Raw genomic sequence first — 22,780 nt, 5'->3', positions numbered from 1 at the left:
GCACACAACTTTCCACATTGCTCGCTTATAATTTAAATATATCATTGCTTTTGTTGTTCTTTTGAGAAAAAAAATAAAAGAGAATAGCTATTCCTTTATTAAAGAATGCCCTCTGTAGCTACAGAACTTAAAAGTTAGTACTCCCTCTCAGATATTGTAATGAGAAATACAATTTAAAAGATAAATTTTTAACTTTGAATCTTGCATATTCCTGAGTTTTATTTTCTAAATGTAACGTCGCACCAGTGCACAGACTAAAAGGTAAAATAATGAAAAATTATAGGAATTGACTGTATAATAAAAGACGTATTTATTTACCGTAAAACTACTTCCAACTTTAGAACAGAATATTATACTAAAAGCTGGTTTTATCACTTCAGTGAGATCCTTCAATTTACATGATTTTACCTTCTCAGATTTTTTTTAGTGTTAGACACTCCAGCAAAACTGTTCCAAGCAGATTTACCATCTGCACTTTGCTTAATATAGAAAGCTCTTTTTAATAGGAATCTCATGAATTACTTTGTAGGACAGTTTTATATTCAACAGTGAAGGCATTCATTAGGCTTCATTAATAGAAATTGATGGAAGTTATCAAAAAACATTAAGGGTATTGTGCTAACCATACTCACAGACTGGAGACTTGGCCTCCCGCCTGCCCACCCCCTCCACCCCATTTCTGTTTTTCCTAAGCAGCTAACAATTCAACAGATACTCAGTGGAAGAATACACCTTCAAAGATTCAGGAGATTGAAAAAGAATAAATATCAGTTACAAATGATCAAGTATGAAGCTAATGTATTTTCTTCCCACCAGCATCCACATACAATTCATCACGACGCACCACCAGCTGCCTAATCACAATGCACTTACAATCAGAAGAATATTCTGCTTGTGATGTCTGTACAGCTGCCCCATCTGTTGACTGTGGTGTAGACGAGTTATTATCTGATTGCGCTTTGCGCACCAGTGCCGCAAGTGGATGATCAGGGTCTACTACCTTCAAAGGCTGAAAAAAATTTTGAGAATAGAAAAACAAATTAAAATTTGAAGTACATATTTATAGCATGACAGCATCAACCTGATTTGGAAAGCAAATTTATCTATGTTAATAGACATGAATAATATTGTCCAAACACTGAAGTTACTGTTTTTGTAGCTCTCACATCAGAATCAACGTCTTTTCTGAAAATTAGTGGAAAACAAAATAAAAAACACTCTAATGTGAACAGAAATCCATGATATTAAAAAAAAAAAGGTGGGTATTACTCTTACTCATTTACTGCCAAGGCTAGGATAAGACACAGAACCTGACTTGTCTAAATATCAGACAGCACCACTGCCATTCCTCTGAAAGTCCCAAATGTGTACAACCATCTGTCCTTCCCATTATTCCAGCACTGATCAAACTCAGAAAATAAAAATAACACATCCAGCAAAATTTACATTTAATGAGCAGTACATTCTGCTGAAATATTATTCGCTGAAACTATTACTTCATGTCAACATTTTATCTACTAAAATTTAAAAAGAAAACATTCTCTCTCAGCTTATACACAGAAAGTATTAAATATCTTAATCTTTTCAGCTTCAATACAGGTTCTGTGGGATAAATCCTTGAGTGATGCCCTCAATACCAGAGGGCATAAAAATAGAAATATAATTCCTTACAAATGGAAAAATAACAATTTATGTCCTAGAGAAAGGGTAACTTGAAAGTTTACCAAAACAGACTTAAATTACTAAGACACGGTCGGGGAGGGGGGGGAGAATCTTTGTTAATGAAAGATCTTAACACTTGTTTATTAGAATTTTTGTGCTCATGAATCAGATGTTTTACAAGGTAGAAAGTAAATTTAATAGGGTCAAGTACCTTCACGAGCTCTTCAAGTCTACTGCATTTTTTAGATGCAAAGAGACTCGGATGCAGGTAATTTCCATCATCATCGTCGTCGTCATCGTCTTCTTCCTCTGATTTGACTTTCGAGTCTAAATAAAAGCAATGTCTGAGTTTTATTTGGGTTTGCTGTGGATTTATATTGGGAGAGAAAGATAGTACAGGACAAGCATGCTTTCTTAAGAAACAACTGTTTTCATAAATCTGCTTATTCACAAAAACACAGATACTAGAAGATATTGCTAGCCATCAATAAAACTAAAACCTAAGCGCACAGACCAACCTTCTGTTGGACTAGAGCTACACAAGTGTTTCTAAAATCTCCAAGATCATAGCAGCTCTTGTATCTGAAAGTTTCCCAAAACAATCTTTTATTTTAAAAATCTCCTCCAATTCAAGCAAAACATCAATCTCAGCTGCAGGATAACAGCATTGCCATTGCAACGTACCAAAAAGATGTGGCTATTTTACCAAAAAAGACCAGTGGATGTTTCAATGATTCACATCCTGAAGCTATCCATTTGACAAGCAACAACTTACGTTTTTTGTCGTCCGCTTTATTTTCAGAAGGAGCAGCGTATCGTCCCTCTTTCATAGCCTTCTGAATGAATTTGTAGTAAGGATTGAGGTAGTGATCAAATCGCAAGAAGTCAAACTGGGAGTTGCGTGCTTGCTTGGCTTTTAGCATAATCTCAAACTGTGCTCCCTGCTTGCAGACAAAGTTTGCAGTTCGTTCTATAATCGCATGCATTTTTGCTGTTGGTGGCTGTGGGAGTAAGATAACATATATTTGTATTTTCATAAGCATCTTGTAAAATCTGTTAGAACTCCAGAGGGAATTAGAAAGAGCAGTAGTTCCCTGCCCCTCTTCTCAGCTTTCTCTAGCAACTCAGTTTCACAATCACTTTCAACTAGTGAAAGCATATCAGCACTAAAAAAACCCAGTCCCAGTCTTCCCTAGCTGCTCATTCATTTCCTTCTATCAGCACAACTGTTTTTGCCACTGCACACCAAACTGAGGAGAGGAACAAATCCCGGTTAAGTTTCATGTAGCAAAAAAATCATTTTAAGCCAGGTACATTCCATAGCCATGTAGACACTTCTGCTGGCACAGGACAGGAGATAGTTGTGTTTCTTGACACAGCAGTGCCAACTTAAAGCAGCCCTACCTTACAATACCTCAAGGTGCTCTGAAGACTCAACATGTATGGTCTTCTTCCCAGCAGCTGTCCTTTATTCTGTTACCACTGAATGTGCAAATATCGTTCCCTAACTAGAAAAGCTTGTTACTATGCATTTGCTTGGAAGGAACGTGTTGCATCTTAAGACCAACATAAGAATTGCAATTCCTATGTGTTGTCATATTTCCATAAAGAGTCATTGAACACTTCAGCAATAAAAGAAAAAAGAAAATTAATAAAGTTAAGCAGCATCCATGCATTTCCACTCCTGAAATGCCATCTAAGGAGCACTGCCATATCAAACCCAAGAAGTGAAAAGAACAAGAATATAGTTAAAGAATGAATGAACTTCACCATTCACTGTCTTTAATTTCATACTCAGATAGCTCTGTTTTGTCTTGTGCTCCATAAACTGTAGAAACACATACTCTGTGTGCCTATAAAGACTGAAGTGTCACATTAATGATTCGTTTTAGCTTTGCAATTTTATTGGTCTAGATACAGAAGTATGTTGCAAACCTCAGAAAATTTTTTTCAGAAGACTGGAAGCACACGAGACAGTGGTGCTCTATTTAAGGAAAAAGTCTGAATGTGATCAAACAGCACATTTTTAGAAATTATTTTCAGTTGATTGGATCCTTTACTAGAACAACATGTTAAATATGGAAAATAATTAGTTGTTTCAAGTTCTACTTGTCCCTCTAAAACACTACCAAAGGTTATTTTAATTAGAGGCAATGAAGTTCTCAACAAACTGATAACATTTTGTGCATAGCCAGTTTCACTATTTAATCATACATCAAGTTTCTCTATTTCTGCGGTTCTTATGCAGAAATACAAAATACACTTAAGGCCGAGAAATTCATAAACAAAGCTGCAGATCAGCAAGGAAGTTTAAAAAAGATTGTATCTGAAATTACTATCCAGTCTTGAATTTGAAACTGATACCACTATAAGCTCTGGAAAACAGGCACTATGAATATTAATATGCTTTTAATTGACTTCTAAGATTACTAACACCACTGATCTACAAAACTTTAGAAACTTTACAAAGTGAAAACATTAAATGGCAGAGATGCAGATATCATAGACATATTCTGGTTTGCTATTAAATTTAATAAAAACACTAAACATTTAAACTGAGAATTGTTAAAACTTCTGAAAGTAAGAGTATTTGCCAGAGCAGAGAAAAAACCCTTCTGAAAAATATTGCAGTGGCATAAGTGCCATCATCTAGTCAGATATTCTGTTCCAATCTTTAACTAGTATTGTAATTAAAAGTTTTTCACGAGTGAGTCTCCCTTACTGCAAGTTAAGCAACTATCCTCCAATCCTCAGTAAGCCTGGAAAATAATTTTAAGTCTTATGTTGCCTCTCAATATTCTCATCTGCAGAAAACAAAGCAATTTTCAATCTCTCCTCATAAATTTAACTGGTAACATCCTCTTACAGCCTACTTCCATAGCATCGCGTGCTTCTTAAAATGCAATGGTCAAGAACAGTCACCTTTGCCCATAACCCTGACATTAAGTTTTAAGCAGTGGAAGACCTCCTGCATCCTCGACACAACTCTTCTGTTTTAAGTTGCAGAACGACATTACTGCTGCAGTTGGAGTTGCCATACGCTGAACATTCAACAGATCACTACAGCCTCTGGATCTTTTCTGCAGTAGTGCTCCCTAACTATTTAACATTTGCACTTTGGATTGCTCTGTATTACAGGAACTATTTGGTATCTGTCTTTATTGAACTGCACCTTGCAGATTGTGAACAAAATCACCAAGTTAGCAAAAATTTGATTCTCAAATTTTATCTTATTTCCAAGCACTACAGTTTCCTCCCCAAAATGATTCAAAGTTTACAAGTGTCCTCCCCCCCGCCATGACCATCAACAAGTGCCATGTCTTTTAACTTGAATGTTAATTAGCAGTAAACTCAGGAGAGACCTAGAACACCATTCTGTCATTTCCACAAATCAGCAATGTATCTGTACACCTCTTCCAATCGCTTATGGATCGACATGGAATTTATGATGTATTTCTCTCTCTTTTTTTTTAAATGGGAACAGGGTAGAGTGAGAAGTATTTTTTAAACATGCCAGTAAAAACCCACCAAAAATTTACTAGGCTTCTATCCTTCACAGTAACTGAATTAAAAAATACAGAATAAATACATTCAATGAGAAAACTGAATGACTTGACTAGAATGACAACAACAAATCAAGGCTTACAAAAAAAAAAAAACAACCCACCACCCTCACAATTCCCAATCCAAGGTCAAGTATGCATTGCTCTCAGAGATGCTGTCTAGACATTGTGTTTTGTTTTTTTTCTTTTTAAATCAAAATCAAATATGCCCACATTTGCTTTCTGTTCACCTGAATATACTAGAGTTCAATAGCTGACTGAGAAATTACTTCAGTAAGCCCCAGACTGCATTCTGCAACTTGCGTGTAAAATATACCTTAAGTTTCAGAACAAAATTCCATCAAAGCAGCTATCTAAAACAGCAAACATTCTTTCACCAGCAGTTACTTTTTGGAAACAGCATCCAAATACTAAATAAGCAGCCTCTCACTGAGACCTCAACGTTCTTATTCTAAATATAACTCATAATTTAAAGGCAATAACATATAAAAATCTTCCCTGAACTCAGAAGTAGGTTTGTAAGCACTTCGCTAACAAAATGTATTATAAGATTGTAAAGAAAAGTAGAGGAAGTAAAATTAGAACAAGTAAAGTGGCACATTAGATTTGTTAAATAGCTCTTATTTCATATAAAAAACAGAACAGGATAAAAATTTTCAATTAAAAGCTAATGAAGTAGAAAAACACTCTTACACAAATATCCTGTGTTCACTATTAGTTATTCCAACAGAGTGCTTTGAATCTTTTACTGGCCAAGGTTATTGAGATGAGAAGGCAGCCCAAATATAAATTAACACTTTCATGACCACGGTATAGGAGAGGTAATATTATCTGACTTCCCAGTATCTTTTATGAAACTTGAAATAAATTGAAAATCCTCATGGTTACAACTGTACTTAAGCAGGCAACTGTTCAGCTCCCTTCAGGAAAAATACACAAGTTGCAATTAAGTTTACAGTTGACTATGTAGCAAATTCTGATAACATCACATGATAGAAAGAGCTTCTATATGCTAATACTTTCAAGTTATTTCAGAATTTGCTAGAAATAAACTATTGATTTTCTCCTTGAATAGGCTAGTCTTAAACACAGCCTTTATATTTGATCACTTCCTACCCCCTTCAGATTGGGACTCAATTAAAAAGAATCCAGGAAAAAAAAATCTTAAACAGAAGCAATCTCTTGGTTTCATGGTCCTTTACATTCGGAATGTCAACCTTGACATCTCAGTAAGTATCCATTCCAAGAACAACTGCCTTTTTTCTACGTTATCTAAAATAATATCACAAGTGATACTAAATGCACTTAGTATAAGCACTGCAATAATTTCAGCATGAAAAAGAAGATTCAAGAGAGGTGGTAGAACTCAAGAATTCAAGAAAGAACATTTGAAATTAAGCCACTATTTTAGAATCATTTAAAATGCACCACACTAAAGTTAATGGAAAAAATATCAGTAAAGCACCATAAACTCCTTGAAAATTGACAGAAATGTAGGTTGCGTTAAATGTACACACATACCAGTTCCACATCAGAAGGTACGTTCAGTCCCGGAGGGGCAACAAAAGGTTCTTCATTTTCTTCTACATTTTCTGTCTGAGCTGTTTCTACAAGAAACAACAGAACAAAATACTATAGGACAAAGCATGTCAAAGTACCCAAATGTTAACAAAAAATTATCAAAGTATATCTAAAAGGATGTGCAATCAAGGAATTTCTCAAACGACACTATAACCAGCATTTGCACTGAAGACATTTAAATATGGTTCCTCTCCCTGGTGTTACATGTAGTTTATTTAAGACTGCATAAATTGTGTCTTAATAAAGGCATTAGGAAGAATAAAACCCTATAAACCTTAGCCCTGACTACAGTGCTGAAGACAAACAAGTGTCAAATCAAATAGAAACATTCATTTTCACTAATATTACTTTTTGTTTTTACAAGAAAACCCATGCAAAACTAAGGGGAACCATTTTCAATGCCCTGGGTGAATCCTTTCCTAACAATGATTAAAATATTACAGATATCCAATATCTCTAAAGCTGTTAAGACCCATACATCTTGTCTATTTGAATTCAGTTCCCATTTAATCAACTATTTCAGGCTACGCAAACAAACCTAAGTACCTTCATCAGCTTCCTAACCCTAATGAAAGTTGTACGGGAATGCAATAGGGAGGCTAAAATCCACTTTCATCACCTACAGAGATAAACCAGTAGTTGCCTTAATAACTGATTAAAATAAATGTTGCCATTCATCTGTGAGTTCAGTCTAAAGTTGGTGTGGTTCCTTTTATATCAAGTTTAACATATCCAAATATTTAACAGATTTATCACATGAACTACTCATCTAAAACAGTTATTCTTTTATAAAGGCCAATATGTATTACATTCTGTTATTTGGTATACCAGAAACGTTCCTCTGAAAATATTTTGCTTTACAAATTTTTATAATAATTGAAGTGGAAACTTTACTTTTTAAAGTAACTTTTAGTATTATCTATTCTACTAGCTTTAAGAGAAAAGGTATTCCAGTTTTATCCTGACAAATTAGATAGCACAAACTGCATGAAAATCTGACTATGGGAACCATGGACACAGAGAGCAGAACAGCCTAATCATGCATGAGATGTCACAGCAATTACTGCATACAAGCTCTTACCCATGCAAGAGAGTTAACTTTTTTGTTGCTGTCTGGTGGGTTGGGTTTTTTTTAAATGAACTCAAATAGTTTAACTCCACAAAGGCACAGAGTAATTTTAGCATTAAGGAAAGGAGGAAGAAGCAGCAGACAAAGCAGAACAGGACTGTTTATTTCGGCAGCAGCTCCAGCCAACACCTGATGTGTTCACAGAACTACAGCCTGTAATTCACATTACTGTTATCTGCATCTTCCAATACTGGATTTTATTCTACTACGATTTATAAAAAATGAATGTTAAGAATTTATAGTCCTGTCTGATTGGAAATTGTTACAATATAGTGATCTATTAAGAGCATGTACAGTTCAACTACAGCAAAACATAATACCGATGTTTCTATCTCACTTTTGCCCCAAGTACTATCAAGTGTTACTAGAAAATGCCCCTTGGTATCCATCATTACCAAAAATTTTCTAGAAGATAAAAAGTTTGATAAGAAAGCTCACAACTGAGACAACATTCCAATGACCTGCTATGAGGATCTCTACTTCTCGTCAGCAGCACTGAGAATTCTCACATTACACCGGAAGATTTTGTAATAGCTTAGCATGACACTTCCATGCTGCATCAAATGCTAATTAACTAAATATTAACTTGCTGGAAGACTGGGTAGTTACATCTGTCTTTGCCAATGACTAAGTCGTCACACTTCAGCATTATTTCTAAAAATATGACTTCAATAAGGCTGAAATACATTATGCTAGATCTCTCATCATTCTAGAAAGAAAAATAACGTGGAGCAACCCAGACACAACTTGAACTCACGACAGCTCTCTTATCAAATGAAATTGGAATTTTAATTTATTCCTTATACACTTGGTCAAAGGTAGATTCTGTAACATTATGGCACATTTTCACACAGTTTTGCAAAGGTCTCCTACAATACAGACACCCTGTAAGGTTCAGCAGATTCCCTTTGTAGTGACCAATAGAGAGAAGGCATTCACCTTTTTAATCTCTATGAAGTAGAGAAAGATGGGACAGACAAACTACACACATGTTCTCTATCACCTCCACCACAACATGAAAAACACCCCTATGACAAGAAACACTCAAAAACGGTATGTAAAGAGAACTTAGAAACTATTTGGTTATGGAACCTACCAGACAAATGGGAATAAAACAAATGAAATAAACCCCAGAAAAGACAATGCAATTCAGCATCAGTACTGAAAAGTACAGGAGAAACCGTTGGTAGAATGCAAGCGGCATGGACAGTGCCCTGACACAACCTCACACACAGCACCAAAAACCACCAAATAAGCTTTAGCACCTAAAATGATCCTGCATTATAGCACACACCTTGGTAAAAAAAAAAAAAGCACATCTCATACCACAGTAACCCACCAATATGTAGTCAGACAACCCAATTGTTAATAACAATCCTAACTTTACTAAGACATAGTTCAATAACACTTGAAAGCTTCCTTAAGACTTCATGTTAAAAATGCGAAGTTATCCTAATTAAAGATGGGAACATGAGAACCTGAATTCTGCATTTTTTTTAAGATCACGGAGAGGGGCACACTATGTTGAAGACGGATGCATTTATAATTATTAAGATGACAAAATCTAAACTTAAAAAATATATATATTCTTGTTAATTACTATTCTGTCTATGTTTGTAATGATCTTTTCCTTCTTGACCAAGAAACATTGTGTTAACAGCCAGCCACACGTGATGAATTACTAGTTTGTTCTGAATAAGAATCTGCAAGACAGCAGAATTAAATTTCCTATCTTGACTACTGTAGCATTGACTGTGCCGTAGCAGGAAAATATTAAAGCACATCAAGAGCGAAGTTTGCAAAAACTCATTAACACACTTCCATAAAGACTTCGCTGAAATGCTTTGAGATTTTTTACTTGCATTTTAATGAAATACACATTTTCAACCTTCAGCTGAAAGTGAGAGACACAGAGGTGCTACGTTCTTCCTCTCAATCAACCCTTGCTATTTTTACCCCTTACCTCTTTGTTTTGCAGGCTGATGCTCCTCCTCTTCAGTGGGTTCTGAAGGGTCATAATAATCACTGCCATAACGGAATCCCACTGCATTATAGGTACCATCCTCTGCCAAAGCTTCACTCAGTCTTTTATATTCCTCCTCTTGAACAAAAATGCAATTACCAATATTAGAACATATTTAAAAGCTAATTTATTAAAAAAAAAAAAAAAGAAGAAGTAATATTTCTTACTTTAGTTTTTAAATGAGAAGTTTTCACCTAATCATTTTAACTGTCATTAAAAACTGAATAGAAAAAAACAGCCTGTACATATGCTGACCATTTATTTCTTCCTGAAGAGACAAAGGCTGTGGGTTAAAACATTAGAATGTACTTATGCATACCAGAGCACAGAATTTCATTTATACAACACTAAAAAAGAAGCAGAATGTGTTTATTTTGGGGGTTTTTGGGTCTGAAATCCCAGTCTGCCCTCAGAATCTGGGCAATTTCTGTGTGGATCTATATTTAAACTATCCTGAGGTCCTCTCACATACGCAAAGACTCCCGTTTTTCGAATCCACTGGGTACTGTCAAGATAACATCAGAAAAAGAGAGTATAAAATTAGGAGTAAATTTAATTTCATAATTATTTATTTAAACATGTGCTAAACTCAGGAAGTTTCCTTGAGCAATACCTTGCCTCGCCTCCTCCTCAAGCAAGTCCGTATGCAAGGCTAAATACCTCTCTTCATCACAGAGGGCTTCTATTCTAGCTTCCTCTTCAGACAATTGATAATCTCTGTTCCACGTGGAATATTCAGCATCATATTCAGAAAGGTCATGTAGGTGACCACGCCCATCGTACCTGCAAGATGAAACAGCTGGTCAATGCAAAAAACTTAGGGCTTCGGTTTATGCGACTACTTAAATACTTACCCATTAAAAATGAAAAAAAAATACTTATACGTTAAAGCATATTTCCTTTTAGAAGTTACGTTTAATTTTGCTAATCATTTGTCACCAACTATCGAAAATTTGTTTAATAGTCTAAATTCCTCTCAAAGAAACTAATAAATTATTACAATTAAAGGCAAAGGTATCCTTTAATAGTTTAAGTGGGATCCATTTCCTTAACAGCTCTTACCGTACGTGCTTCAACCAACCAATCAATGTCACTTGCAAAATACGTTTTTCTGGAAAGTCAAATAGCTTACATTCACACAAACCCGAATACATAAATACCTATCCGTAAGAACCAAACGGTCGAAATTTCCTCGCTTCTTTCTGCTAGTCCCGAACTCTCAGGAGATATCTTCACCATAGAAACTTGCGTCCATTGGAGGTAAAATCATGGCTAGGCTCGGCCCCTAGCCATTTGGCTGAGGAAATAAGTTCTGGGTTATGTGATAGAGAGACACACATACATAGGAACAGTAACATATACATGCAATTTAAGGAGGTTCACCGTAAAAACGGCAAAGATCAATGACGTACAGTTCCTTTCTACTAAGCAGAAATAATTTTATTTGCAGGAAAAGCACTGCATTGGGATAATGTTTATGCATCAGTAAGAGAAACTGATTGAAAAGTAAAGTGACAATAAACTCGACTCCGCTGAGGTGTCTTCCCACACACAACTCTTGACTTGTGCCAACTTGCTAGACCAAAAACAAAGAAAGTAAATATTCTTATAGCAAAAAGTTAATGAAACACGTAGGTCTGGTTAATCAAGCTCTGTCCATAGGCAAACTTCAACCCATGTCTTCTCATAGCAATGTGCTTTTCTCAAAATGGTGAAAATGAAGACTTCCTGCTGCTGGAGATAAAAAGAATCTAAGCTTCCAAAGGAGTTTATAAGATTAGTAATTGCAAGCTACCTTAACTTACAAATATATGTTATTTAGATTTTTTTGGTATTATATGTACATACATGCACATACTTAGTTTTTGCTCCCAACAATTTCTGTAACGACTGTAAATTGCGTTACTGTTGCACAGGTCCACAAAAATGGCCTCTACCTACTAATGAAATCTGTCACAAAAGTGATCTGGATTAGAAGTGTGCATCGTAACACTTCTATTCTTATGCAAGACAGAAAATAAACATAGCTACAAACATTTATGGTTGTTTTGTCACGTCTTTGCGTTTATTCCAATTCAGTAAATTAATTTCAATCACAAAAATAATTAATGGCGTAAACCCCAAAATAGTGCAAGGGCATTTCTTTTTTCTCCAGTCTTATAGAAGGAAATGAAAAGACCTTCCCTTATTGGTATTTTTCCAAACCAAATACGATTGTTAAATCAGAACAACAAAAATCATGTATAGCACCAAAGCAATGATGAAATTGAGGGAACAAATATCTATAGTATGTCATGTGATCCTTTTCAAACCAAAATCCTTCCATCTTTCCCACTGAGGTTTTCAGGGTCAGCCACAACTCTTACATTGTACTTTCAGTGCTCCACTCAAATATACCCAACCCGACCACCCATTTTCCCTCTCTCCAGGAAAATATTCAGAAAATTCATTCTGAATGGATTTATTTCTAAATCCCACCCTGCACTGCTGAAACAACTTAGAGACCAGAAGAAACATCAAAGCAGATTCTATTGCTCTCTCTGGCCGTGAACCTGTACCTACTGCAGAACAACCAAAAAAAGCCATCCCTGACATAAAATTTGGAAAGCAAGAACCCAAAATCAAAGCCATTCTGCCTAATACAGTGAATCACGGCACAAGGAAAAAGTAAATAGGCCAAGAATTGCTCTTGGGTTATCCCACCAACAGCCTGCAGCCAGATCATGTAGGCAAAATAAGAAAACCCCATTTCCCCTAAGGTGGATAAATACCTTTCCACCCCCCACACCGCACCCTTCTCGCGTAGAGAACATATAAAGTGCCTAATAAGTATTCCCATGCAATAAGGCTCCCTTGGTTTCCAAGTGAGAAAAGATGATGTTTGTGGTTTGCATTGAAAAGGCACAGATAATTCCCACTCTCCACTCCACCCTGTAAACCCTACACTAACAAGTGGAGCAGAAAGACCCAGCGCGCACTGACTGTCAGAAGGAGGGGAACCTCCCAACACTGCCAGAGCGGGGAACCCCAAGTTCCCGCTGCCGGGGGGACGGCCCTGCAGCGTTACAACAGCAGCACTCGAAGCACTCTACCAGGAGGAGCTGCCCTCCAACTCTGCCAGCGAAGAAGATCCCCACACGTCTGCCAGAGTGAGCTCCTTGCTCATCCCCCGCCCTCATTTGCCCACAGCATAAGGGGAGGAACAGAAAGAGGCTATACAGGAGATCTCGCAGCAGAGTCTGGGGGTTGTGTTACACCGACCTATCGATCATGATCTTGGGGTCTCCCATCCAAGGAATAAGGTGTCGCCCCTGCTCCTGGTACTGAGCCTTCTCATCATCTCGGAACAGCTTGCAGGCATAGCCGAACACCAGCAGCTCCACACGGCTATTCCCACCTCCACCTCCTCCTCCACCTCCTCCGGGGGGCCCGGGGACCGCTCCCCCGCCTGACAACAACATTAGGGGCGGCGGGCCTGCTTCTTCTGCAGTCCGTCGAGAACCTCCGACCCCCCCGTACATCACCAGGGGATGCAGCGAGGAGGAGGAAACTCGCAGTAACAACGACTGTCCGAGAAGCGAGTCCCCCAGAAGGCCGGGCCCGCACTAAACTCCCCAGCTCCAGAGCACCACAGTCGCCATCACCCGAAACAAAATGGCGACTCTTCCGCTTCCGCTGGCAGAGCAGAGGCTAGGCTGGCTTCCGGCAGCAGCAGGCAGATTCGCGGTCGGTTTTGGTAGCCCGAGTGTGAAAGGGAAGGGCAAGGCGGCGCGGCTCCGCGCTAGCGGCCTGGCAGCGCGGCGTCCGGCGACAACGGCCGGTTGCCAGGCGGGGACTGTGGCGCCGCGGGCGTGACGAAAGTGCGGAATCAGGGAGTGGGCGGAGGGGCGGGGCCGCGCCTCTGAGGCGCTCGGCTGCCGGAGCGGGGCTGCTCGGGTCCTGCCGCGGCCTTGGGGCTGGTGTGGGGGGGGGGGGACGGCTTGGACGCTTTTGTGGGAGATCTCGGCTGAAACGCGTACACAGAGTTTAAAAAGAGAACGAGGGAGGTCGCGGAGGCTCTGCACCGGGCAGGGGGCCGTGTCTCCCGGTGTCTGTCACACCGCTGAGGAGCCCCGCAGGGGATTGACGGCGGGGGTCATCGGCGAGATGGGCAGCGGTAGAGCCAGAGGAAGTGGAGAGACTGAGGGTTACGGGGCTCGGCGGAAATATGTGTGGGGGCGGGTGGCTCTGACAGGGAGAGGTGTGGGCAGGTGTAGCAGAGAGCGGGGATTCACCTCAGGCTGCGCCTGGGAAGCTCAAGGGGAAAGCGGGCCTGGGAGCCAAAGCGGGAAGGGGAAGGGCCGTGGCGCCTAGGAAGATTTTTCAAAGAAATTGATAAATTAGGCTGGTTTTGCTAAAATTCTGTAATCTGGGCTGAAATTGTCAATATTTTTTACCTCAGGATACTTACTTTTGTTGCTCTTCAAAGAGGATGAAGAAGCACGTTTTGCGTGTGTTATAATAAAATCTAGTAATGAAGCACGTCATGTTTTGGAATCCACAGTGGAAGTTAATTCACAGCCTTTGTTAGGAGAGATTCTGGATGCCCGTGAATATCGGCAGAACTGCTGGGGTTTTCCTGTGTGAATGACTTACTGGCATCATTGTACACAAAGGAATGAAATATATAAAATAGTGTGAGAAAAGCACTGCACGAGCACTGGAAGAGGGATGGATAGCTTGTGCCAGCATTTAGAAATACCTGCTACCATGTAAACTTACTGAAAGAGGAATCTAGAAACTTCCTTGGATGCTTCTTTATTCATCTGGAGTTATGAAATTGAAAACAGTAATACATGGGGTTTCCACAGTATCTTTCAAAGTGAACTACAAAATCTGAGTAAACTTTATAATGCTGCTTTTAGGTAATTGTGATGCATATACAGTTGCCATTCCGTGCTCTAGAAAAGATGGTTAAAAATCTACTAAAGTTAACATCTGTCTCCTTCACAATGAATATGTGGAAGTTGCCAGTAATTATCTGATACTTCAAAGCTATCAGTGAACAAATCTGCTAAAGGTAGATGCTTCAGACGTATCTTACTGTTTTATAAAAATAATGACCGAGTTGTTTTAATGAAGAGAGTAGTTCTTGAGTTGTTTTAATGAAGAGAGAATTTCTAAGTGTAACACTCGCCTTTGAGAAACAAAATACAGACCTGAACACCAAGGAGACAGGTGGGAACACGCTTGAACATTGTGCAACAATTTTATACCAGCTGGGAAACATTTGGAGTAGATAAAAGAGCAGGAGAAAACAATAGAAAGAACTCCAGGAAAAAAATAAGCAGTTTTTGATGGGGAGTGTAAGCAAGCAACTGAACATTGATATGTGGCAAGGATTTTGTGACTTCCATAAGTTTTCTGGTAATGCAAATGATTCAGCAAAAAGATGGTATGGCACAAAAATGGCTCTGTGCAGTTGAAGTGGCAGTGTAATAAGATCACTTCAGACCATTTTACTGGGATATCAGCATTTGAGACAAGGATGCGAACTGTGCATGAGTCAGATACAGAACAAAACCCTTGGTTACAAAGAATGCAATTACAGAAAGATGGAGGGAGTATTTTAATGATCTCTTTAATGGTGAAATGGATAAAGGCAAACAAACAGCAATTTTCCAGCCAGCTGAGCCATTTGTAGAAGAACCAAGAGGCGACCAGAACACCCAGGAACAATGAAGCACCAGGTGTTGATAATGTTCCCACTGAATTATTAAGAACCGGAGGGGATAAGACTTTAAAAACTAATTTGTGTTAGTTTGGTGGTTTGAAAATAATGTAAAGAAATGGAAAAGGGGAACCATGTGAGAAGGGGGTTATTTTTGAGAAGCGGGACAAAATGAAACTGGAGGCCTGGGGCAGCATCTTGCTATTCATTACAGCATGTGGTGTTCTAGGCTATTTGTTCACATGTAATTAGCCTGTAAACAGAATAGAGATTAAGAGAGGTTTCTGGAAGAGCAGGACTACAGCACAACAGTTATTTTTATGTTATTGTGTACCTGAGGAAAAGAAGTAGGAACATGAGCAGAGTACATACAGGGATCTTTAATGTATTTAAGAAAGCATGTCATCGTGAATTACGAATTAGCATTGTAATAAAAAAGCCTGTATCCCTCCCTTTAGACAGTTAATATTCTTTTTTCCTAGTATGTGTAAAAAAGTAAACTTTTTCAATTTTTTTGTGTTTTTTAGTGTACGTCATCATTGGGAAGGAAACTTGGTGCTAATCATAATATAGGGTATGCTTTTTTTACCACATTTAAAGACACATCCAACTTTAAGATCTACTAATAAGAAAAAAATACCCTGAAATTACTATAAGCTTCTGTTTTAAGGTCTTTATATGGTAGAATGCCCATGTTATTTCATTCAGACCCTTGATTAGTTCCAGCTGTCCTGGCTGTGATGAAGAGTGGCTAGCTATAAAAGGAAAAAATTTACAAAATTAATCTCTCTCCCTCTCACTTTTTCTATTTTCATTTTGCTATAGGTAAGAAAGCAAGAATAGAGCAAGTATTTCCTTTCTAGGCTGATACGACTCTGAATGGAAGTGTAGTCATATAGTATTGTTTTGCAGTTTATCTTTAGCTAAAAGCTTATAACAACACATTATTTTTTAGTTCTGAAATAGGTTTTAAAGAAAAGTGTGTTGTGCTGATTCTAAAGAAAAATACAATTTATATCACATTTCAGCGATATAAAGCAGTTTTCAGCATACCAAAAGAATGCATCAAATGTTATTCCAAGGACATGGAAATCTGAAGCTCTGGAGGTAGAGACCCTGCAGAAAACAAAGCACAGGATGGGTAAGCAGTTCAGTACAGAAACACATGTAATTTTTCAGTAATTAAGAAGCTATAATTTGGGAGTGGGATTTGGTATAAATTCACAGAACAGGCTTGTAGTCTTCTGTATTGGTTATAAGGGGACAAAACTGTATATGAGAGAGCTACCATAAAGGGTTTTGTGGATCAACACAAGCACAATGTTTTTTATAGTAAAAATAGAAAGCTTGCGTATCCCTATATTAATCTTGACATTAGCACTCTCAAACTATTGAAGTAAGTTTGTTATTTTTGTAGAAAATGCTCTGCTTAGTCAGGCTGGAGCCAAGATCTTAGGTTTTTTTTTTCCTTGGTCATCATTTGTTCATTATGGAACTTGGCATGAACCTACACTGCCGTCAGACTTCTTTATTCTGTCCCAGTGGTGTCTTGTAACAAAAGAGCTGTTCTTTAGGGAAGGATGCACAGAACCTGCGAGGCTTCCTTGAACGCTGAAATTGTACATAATTATTCTCTTAAAGAAGATATTCTCTAAATTAGCATGACTTTTTGAGCAGATTTTATTGTTACTTCTGCCATTACTGTAGCATCCACATATAAAACATACGTTAATTCCAATGCAACTGAATTGGAATCACATTTTAAATACAGAATTGCTGTATAATGGTAGCTAGGTAAACAATTTATGGGTGTGTAACTGGCTGCATTAATGACTGGGTGCAGAGTAGTGGTTAAGGATTTCCAGCTCTTTTTAATTATAAGCTTGGTGTAATTCATAGCTTAGTTGCTCACTTTATATCCAGAGAGTTATTTGCCTCTTGTATGAATTGTATAAAGATTCTATTTACCTCTCTCTTAAAAAAAAAAGGAGGTTAAAACCCCTCTCTTCTTTTTAGCACAGTGTTTTTATCACAGAATCACAGAATCATATAGGTTGGAAAAGACCTTTAAGATCATCGAGTCCAACTGTAAACCTAACACAGCCAAGCCCACCACTACACCCTGTCCCTAAGCACCTCATCCAAACGGCTTTTAAATACCCCCAGGGATGGCGACTCAACCCCTTCCCTGGGCAGCCTGTTCCAATGCTGGACAACCCTTTCAGTGAAGTAAAATTTCCTAATATCCACTCTAAACCTCCCCTGACACAACTTGAGACCATTTCCTCTTGTCCTATCACTTGTTACCTGGGAGAAGAGACCGACCCCACCTCTCTCCAGCCTCCTTTCAGGCAGTTGTAGAGAGCGATGAGGTCTCCCCTCAGCCTCCTTTTCTCCAAGCTAAACAACCCCAGGTCCCTCAGCCGCTCCCCATCAGCCTCGTGCTCCAGACCCTTCCCCAGCTCCGTTGCCCTTCTCTGGACACGCTCCAGCCCTTCAATGTCTCTCTGGGAGTGAGGGGCCCAACACTGAACACGGTATTCGAGGTGCAGCCTCACCAGTGCCGAGTACAGGGGCACGGTCACTGCCCTAGTCCTGCTGGCCACGCTATTTCTGATCCAAGCCAGGATGCCATTGGCCTTCTTGGCCACCTGGGCACACTGCTGGCTTATACGCAGCCATCTATCGACCAACACCCCCAGGTCCTTTTCCACCAGGCAGCTTTCCAGCCACTCTTCCCTGAGCTGTAACGTTGTATGGGGTTGCTGTGGCCCAAGTGCAGGACCTGGCACTGAGCCTTGTTGAACCCCATACAATTGGCCCCAGCCCATGGATCCAGCCTGTCCAGGTCCCTCTGCAGAGCCTTCCTACCCTCCAGCAGATCAACACTCCCGCACAACTTGGTGTCATCTGCAAACTGACTGAGGGTGCACTCGATCCCTTCGTCCAGATCATTGATAAAGACATTAAACAGGAGTGGCCCCAACACAGAGCCCTGGGGAACACTGCTTGTGACCGGCCGCCAGCTGGATTTAACTCCATTCACCACCACTCTTTGGGCCCGGCCATCCAGCCAGTTCTTTGCCCAGCAAAGAGTACACCCACCCATGAGCAGCCAGTTTCTCCAGGAGAATGCTGTGGGAAACCATGTCAAAGGCTTTACTGAAGTCTAAATAGACAACATCTATCGACCACCTTACTTGTTCTGGCAAGTTACACAGATATGTCATGTATCCTTTGGTAGGGTTTTTTTCTTTTGTTTTGTTTTGGGTTTGTATGTGTATTTCACAGCCTGCCAATTTCTGTGACTAATTGCTTTGGTTACTCTCTTTAGGCCAGAGGACTCCTTTCTTGAGTGTGGTTGTAGGAAGCAAAGATGTACTTAAATATAAATAGAAAACAATACACAAAGCTTGTCCCTTTTCCCTTCCCTTTGCTTTCTCTTTTCTTTATTCCAAACCATCTTCACTGTTGTATTTTATAAGGCATTTTATTACTGTGTGCTTGAAAAGGGTAAATTAAACCTTAGGAGTAGCACTAACAATCAATGTTGGGTTTGCTCTTGAATTCTCTTATAGCAGTAGCTTTGTTTTCTTACAGTTTTTCCAAAAAAAAGTGCTTGTGTATGAGACATTTTCAGTTAAAGTGTGCAACAAGCAATTTCTGTTACTGTATAAAAGATTCGTAGAGAAAATGAAATAGTCTTAAAATATAATCAGTTTATAATTAACCAAATTCTTTACATTCAGCTTTCATAATGGATTTGCTTTTGTTGTTACTGTGGAAACCCATGATACAATTTCCATAAGGAATGTGTTGTGGTTTTGTTTGCAAAGCATAGCATCACTGGATGTGTTTTGGTTTTGTTTTTAAGTAATGTTCTGTCTTGCAGATAAAGTAATCAAAATGAACTGGTACTTTGTAGACAGCACTGATGTGTTTAAGAGCAACCTTCAAAGTTGATAGTGTATCTGTCTTATGGCAGGGAGGTTTTACACTAAATTCTTTGTGCAACAAAGCAGCCAAGCCTGTGTTACAGTCTGGCCAATTGTATTTAATCTCCTCTTAGCCATTAAGAGGAATCCTCTCTGCAAAAGAAGAGAAGGTCGTAGCTGAGAAGGTTTACTGCGTGCAGAAAATAAACTTATTTTTCCTATGAGTGGTACCATTTGTCTAACAGTGTGATAGCATTCCTAACTAAACCTTGATGATCATTGATCTGCTGCTTGAAGAGAACCCCACTTGATACACAAAGAAATAAATGCTTTCTGCTTTTTTTTTTTTTTTGTACATTACATCATTGGGAATATACAAGTATCAAAAGGTCAAAGTCTGCCCTTGTGTAACCCTGTTAAAGCCACTGTTGTTTATTTATAATAGTAGCATGCTTAAAGAACCCAAGACAGATTCATTAGCTTTGATGGATTGTGAGGCCATATGTATTACTAATAACAAGAAGGAAATACAGATTATTAATGGCTGTCATTTTATATGATAAAATGAATGTAGAAGATAGGGAAAGGCTTACTTGCAAACTTCATGGTTCTGGCAATTCAGTTTTTTTGCAAATGAAGTAAATGTTGTTCTTTAGTAGCCACTGCTTTTTTGAGGCTTCTCAAATGATGCTAAAGCACTCCTGGCCCTCTGTGTGCTTTAGAGAAATCAATACTGCACTCCTGTGTGGAAGTAATTACTAAAGATTTGGACTGGGTGGACTGCTACTCATTCCTAGAAGAAAAAGGTGGAGCAGCAGCAGTTTGTATTGTTTATTAGCTTCTTTAAAGTTTTGTGATCTTCTGTTCTACAGAGTATTTTTTGAAGATTTTCATTTTATTTGCACTTAATTTTTAAATGTTTTAGCAAAGATTAGTCATTCAAGAAAAGATGTTGAAAAGTTTCATAGGTAGGAGACATCAGAAGAGCTCTTAAGCCTCTCATGCCAGGGGCTATACTGGGTGGTGATCTTGTTTTGTGTTTAATGCTGGTGGTTGAATGTCAATAAACTTAGTTCATTGGTTCCTTTAATCGGTAAGAAGAGACACAGGAATGTGTAAAAAGATAAAACAAACCACCAAAAATTATTTTTTCCCCCTTTGTTGGCATACTATTTGTGAACAGATTGGAGTATGCTTTACTGTCTTTTAGTTTTGATTTTTTAGTTGTTGTTTGCCTCACAATTACTTTCTAATTCCTGTGAATGTTCACAAATAGCAATTTCTTAAGTCTATTAATCCATCTGTGCAGCGAGTCATCTCCTTGCTAGACTGCCATTCACGTCACTAGGGGTTTTGTTGATCCATAATGGAAAGCAGAATGTTCAGTCCCATATTGTAGGATGTGAGCCATGAATACAATTGTGATTTGCTTAGGTTTGATTGTAAATTAACTTAAAGTTTGACTAGGTTGAGCTGTAATGTTGATTGTTGTCAAATAGAAATCAACATCTCTGCACCTTTGTGTGTGGGTGAAGAGGAAAGAAGTTGTCTCCTGAAAGGTTTACATTTGGAATTGCTGATGGAGTCTGCCTGGACTGCAAAAACAAACAGTACATGGACAATTTGCCTAACAAACCTGTAGGCAGAAATGTTGCTATCAAGCCTTTGATGTGCATGAAACGATGTAATCATATGGACTTAGGAGTAAAAGTTTGTGTGAGGTCCTTAATAAGCAGCTGCTCTAACTGTGATATTTCATACATCCTTTTTTATTAGATCTTACTGCAGCAAAATTTGTAAGTCTAAAATATTTGAAAAATGCTTCTTGAAATAAACATTTATTTGAGTCAGAATATAACTTTAAAAAATGGTAACTTTGGGGCAGACAGCTTACAAGTCAAAGCAGACTACAATTGGCCTATTAGTTATGTAGCTGAGTAATAGCTTGTCAGGAGTGTGAAAGCAGTCCCTGATAGACACATTAACCCAGTGCCAGATGGCACAGTGGGACAATATACTGCATGCTGTTGCTTATGGCTCTCTGCATCTTGAAGCTGACTATTATGCACAGACCTCCAACAGTACTGTCTTTTGTAAGGCTGCATGATTCACAGAGATGCCAAATAAGAAGGCTGAAGTTTCTTCATATTGATATTGCCAGTTTGAGTAATCAAATCCAGTTAATTCTTCCCGCTAAGGCTTCAAATTTTCTTGGATGAAAACCCTTTAAGTTTCTCTTCCAGTGTTCGATGTTTGGCTTCCAAATGTCTCAGCAGTGTCAAGTGTTTTATACTCAGCAGCTGGTACTTTCAAAGTGTGCTGCACTGTGCCTTCAAATCAGTCAGTGTAAAGCCATATGTAATTTGCCACTTTCTTCATGTGTTTTTTCTCTAGTACAACTTGCCGTCATCCCTTGCAAAACTCTTGTCCTTCTCATTCACACATTGGCTGGGATCAAACGAGGGACATGGGAAGCTAGTAGAGCTGTTGTCCCTTCATGGTGGATCTGCTGGGTAGAAATTGTTAGTGTTTCCATAATGGCAATATCTAAAACTTGAACCCGAAATAAAAAAAAGCTCACTGCCACTGTTCAATGAAGTGTGCTTAAACACCTTAGCCTCTGCTATATATGGTTGAGGTAACATCAATTTCTGAAGGTGGATGAAGTTGGAAAAGATACCTGTATTTAAAGGCTTGGATCCAATGATTTATTTCAAATACTTCAATCTGAGACACATCTGAGTAGAAAATGCTAATTAAGTGATGAGACATCCTATATTAGAATTTATTATTCTAAAATTCATTGACTTTTTTTCAAAGTTGTGCCTGTTGTGCTGTCTTCCTCTATTGATGTCAATTCCCACAGCTTCTTTCTTTTTTTGATGCTGCTTTTCATAACGAATAATTCTATGTGCAAGGCTCAGAACATCACTGGTCTGAGGGGAAAAACCTGAGCTACCAAATCTGGAAGCAAACTGCTCCAAGATCTCTTGATGCTTCATAAAGTTGCCTCTCTGCCTAATGCAATGGTTTTGTTAGTCGAAAGTCTGAACTGCATAAGACATTTCAGTTAATATGACTTGCCTGCACAGGAGAAGTCAAAACAAATGCTTCATAGTGCTGCATAAGTTAATAAAATCTGCTACGATTAGTAAAGACACACAGACAAGGTGTGTT

General features: G+C 38.5%; 1 protein-coding gene and 1 long non-coding RNA gene across 4 annotated transcripts in view; one reads left to right on the top strand and one right to left on the bottom strand.

Moving 5' to 3' along the window:
• Positions 1 to 13,786, bottom strand: part of SFSWAP (splicing factor SWAP) — a 51,084-nt gene extending 37,298 nt beyond the window's left edge. For 2 of the 3 annotated variants that reach the window (XM_072879995.1, XM_072879996.1), the window contains exons 1-7: positions 13,220 to 13,786; positions 10,572 to 10,741; positions 9,899 to 10,036; positions 6,747 to 6,832; positions 2,438 to 2,663; positions 1,874 to 1,989; positions 874 to 1,009 (exon numbers count right to left, since the gene is read on the bottom strand). In XM_072879995.1, the coding sequence (XP_072736096.1) occupies positions 874 to 1,009; positions 1,874 to 1,989; positions 2,438 to 2,663; positions 6,747 to 6,832; positions 9,899 to 10,036; positions 10,572 to 10,741; positions 13,220 to 13,479 (1,132 nt within the window). In that variant the 5' untranslated portion in view covers positions 13,480 to 13,786. The remainder of the gene's footprint in view (positions 1 to 873; positions 1,010 to 1,873; positions 1,990 to 2,437; positions 2,664 to 6,746; positions 6,833 to 9,898; positions 10,037 to 10,571; positions 10,742 to 13,219) is intronic. The other variant, XM_072879997.1, reaches the window with a different exon arrangement.
• A 1,062-nt stretch (positions 13,787 to 14,848) lies between these two features.
• Positions 14,849 to 22,780, top strand: part of LOC140659855 (uncharacterized) — a 76,417-nt gene continuing 68,485 nt past the window's right edge. Inside the window, exons 1-3 of the long non-coding RNA XR_012045249.1 lie at positions 14,849 to 15,687; positions 16,196 to 16,242; positions 16,697 to 16,809. This is a non-coding gene — a long non-coding RNA (uncharacterized lncRNA). The remainder of the gene's footprint in view (positions 15,688 to 16,195; positions 16,243 to 16,696; positions 16,810 to 22,780) is intronic.

The sequence above is a fragment of the Ciconia boyciana genome, chromosome 15, assembly GCF_034638445.1.
Source record: "Ciconia boyciana chromosome 15, ASM3463844v1, whole genome shotgun sequence".
Lineage (NCBI taxonomy): Eukaryota > Metazoa > Chordata > Aves > Ciconiiformes > Ciconiidae > Ciconia > Ciconia boyciana.
This window is presented reverse-complemented; position numbering and strand designations above follow the sequence as displayed.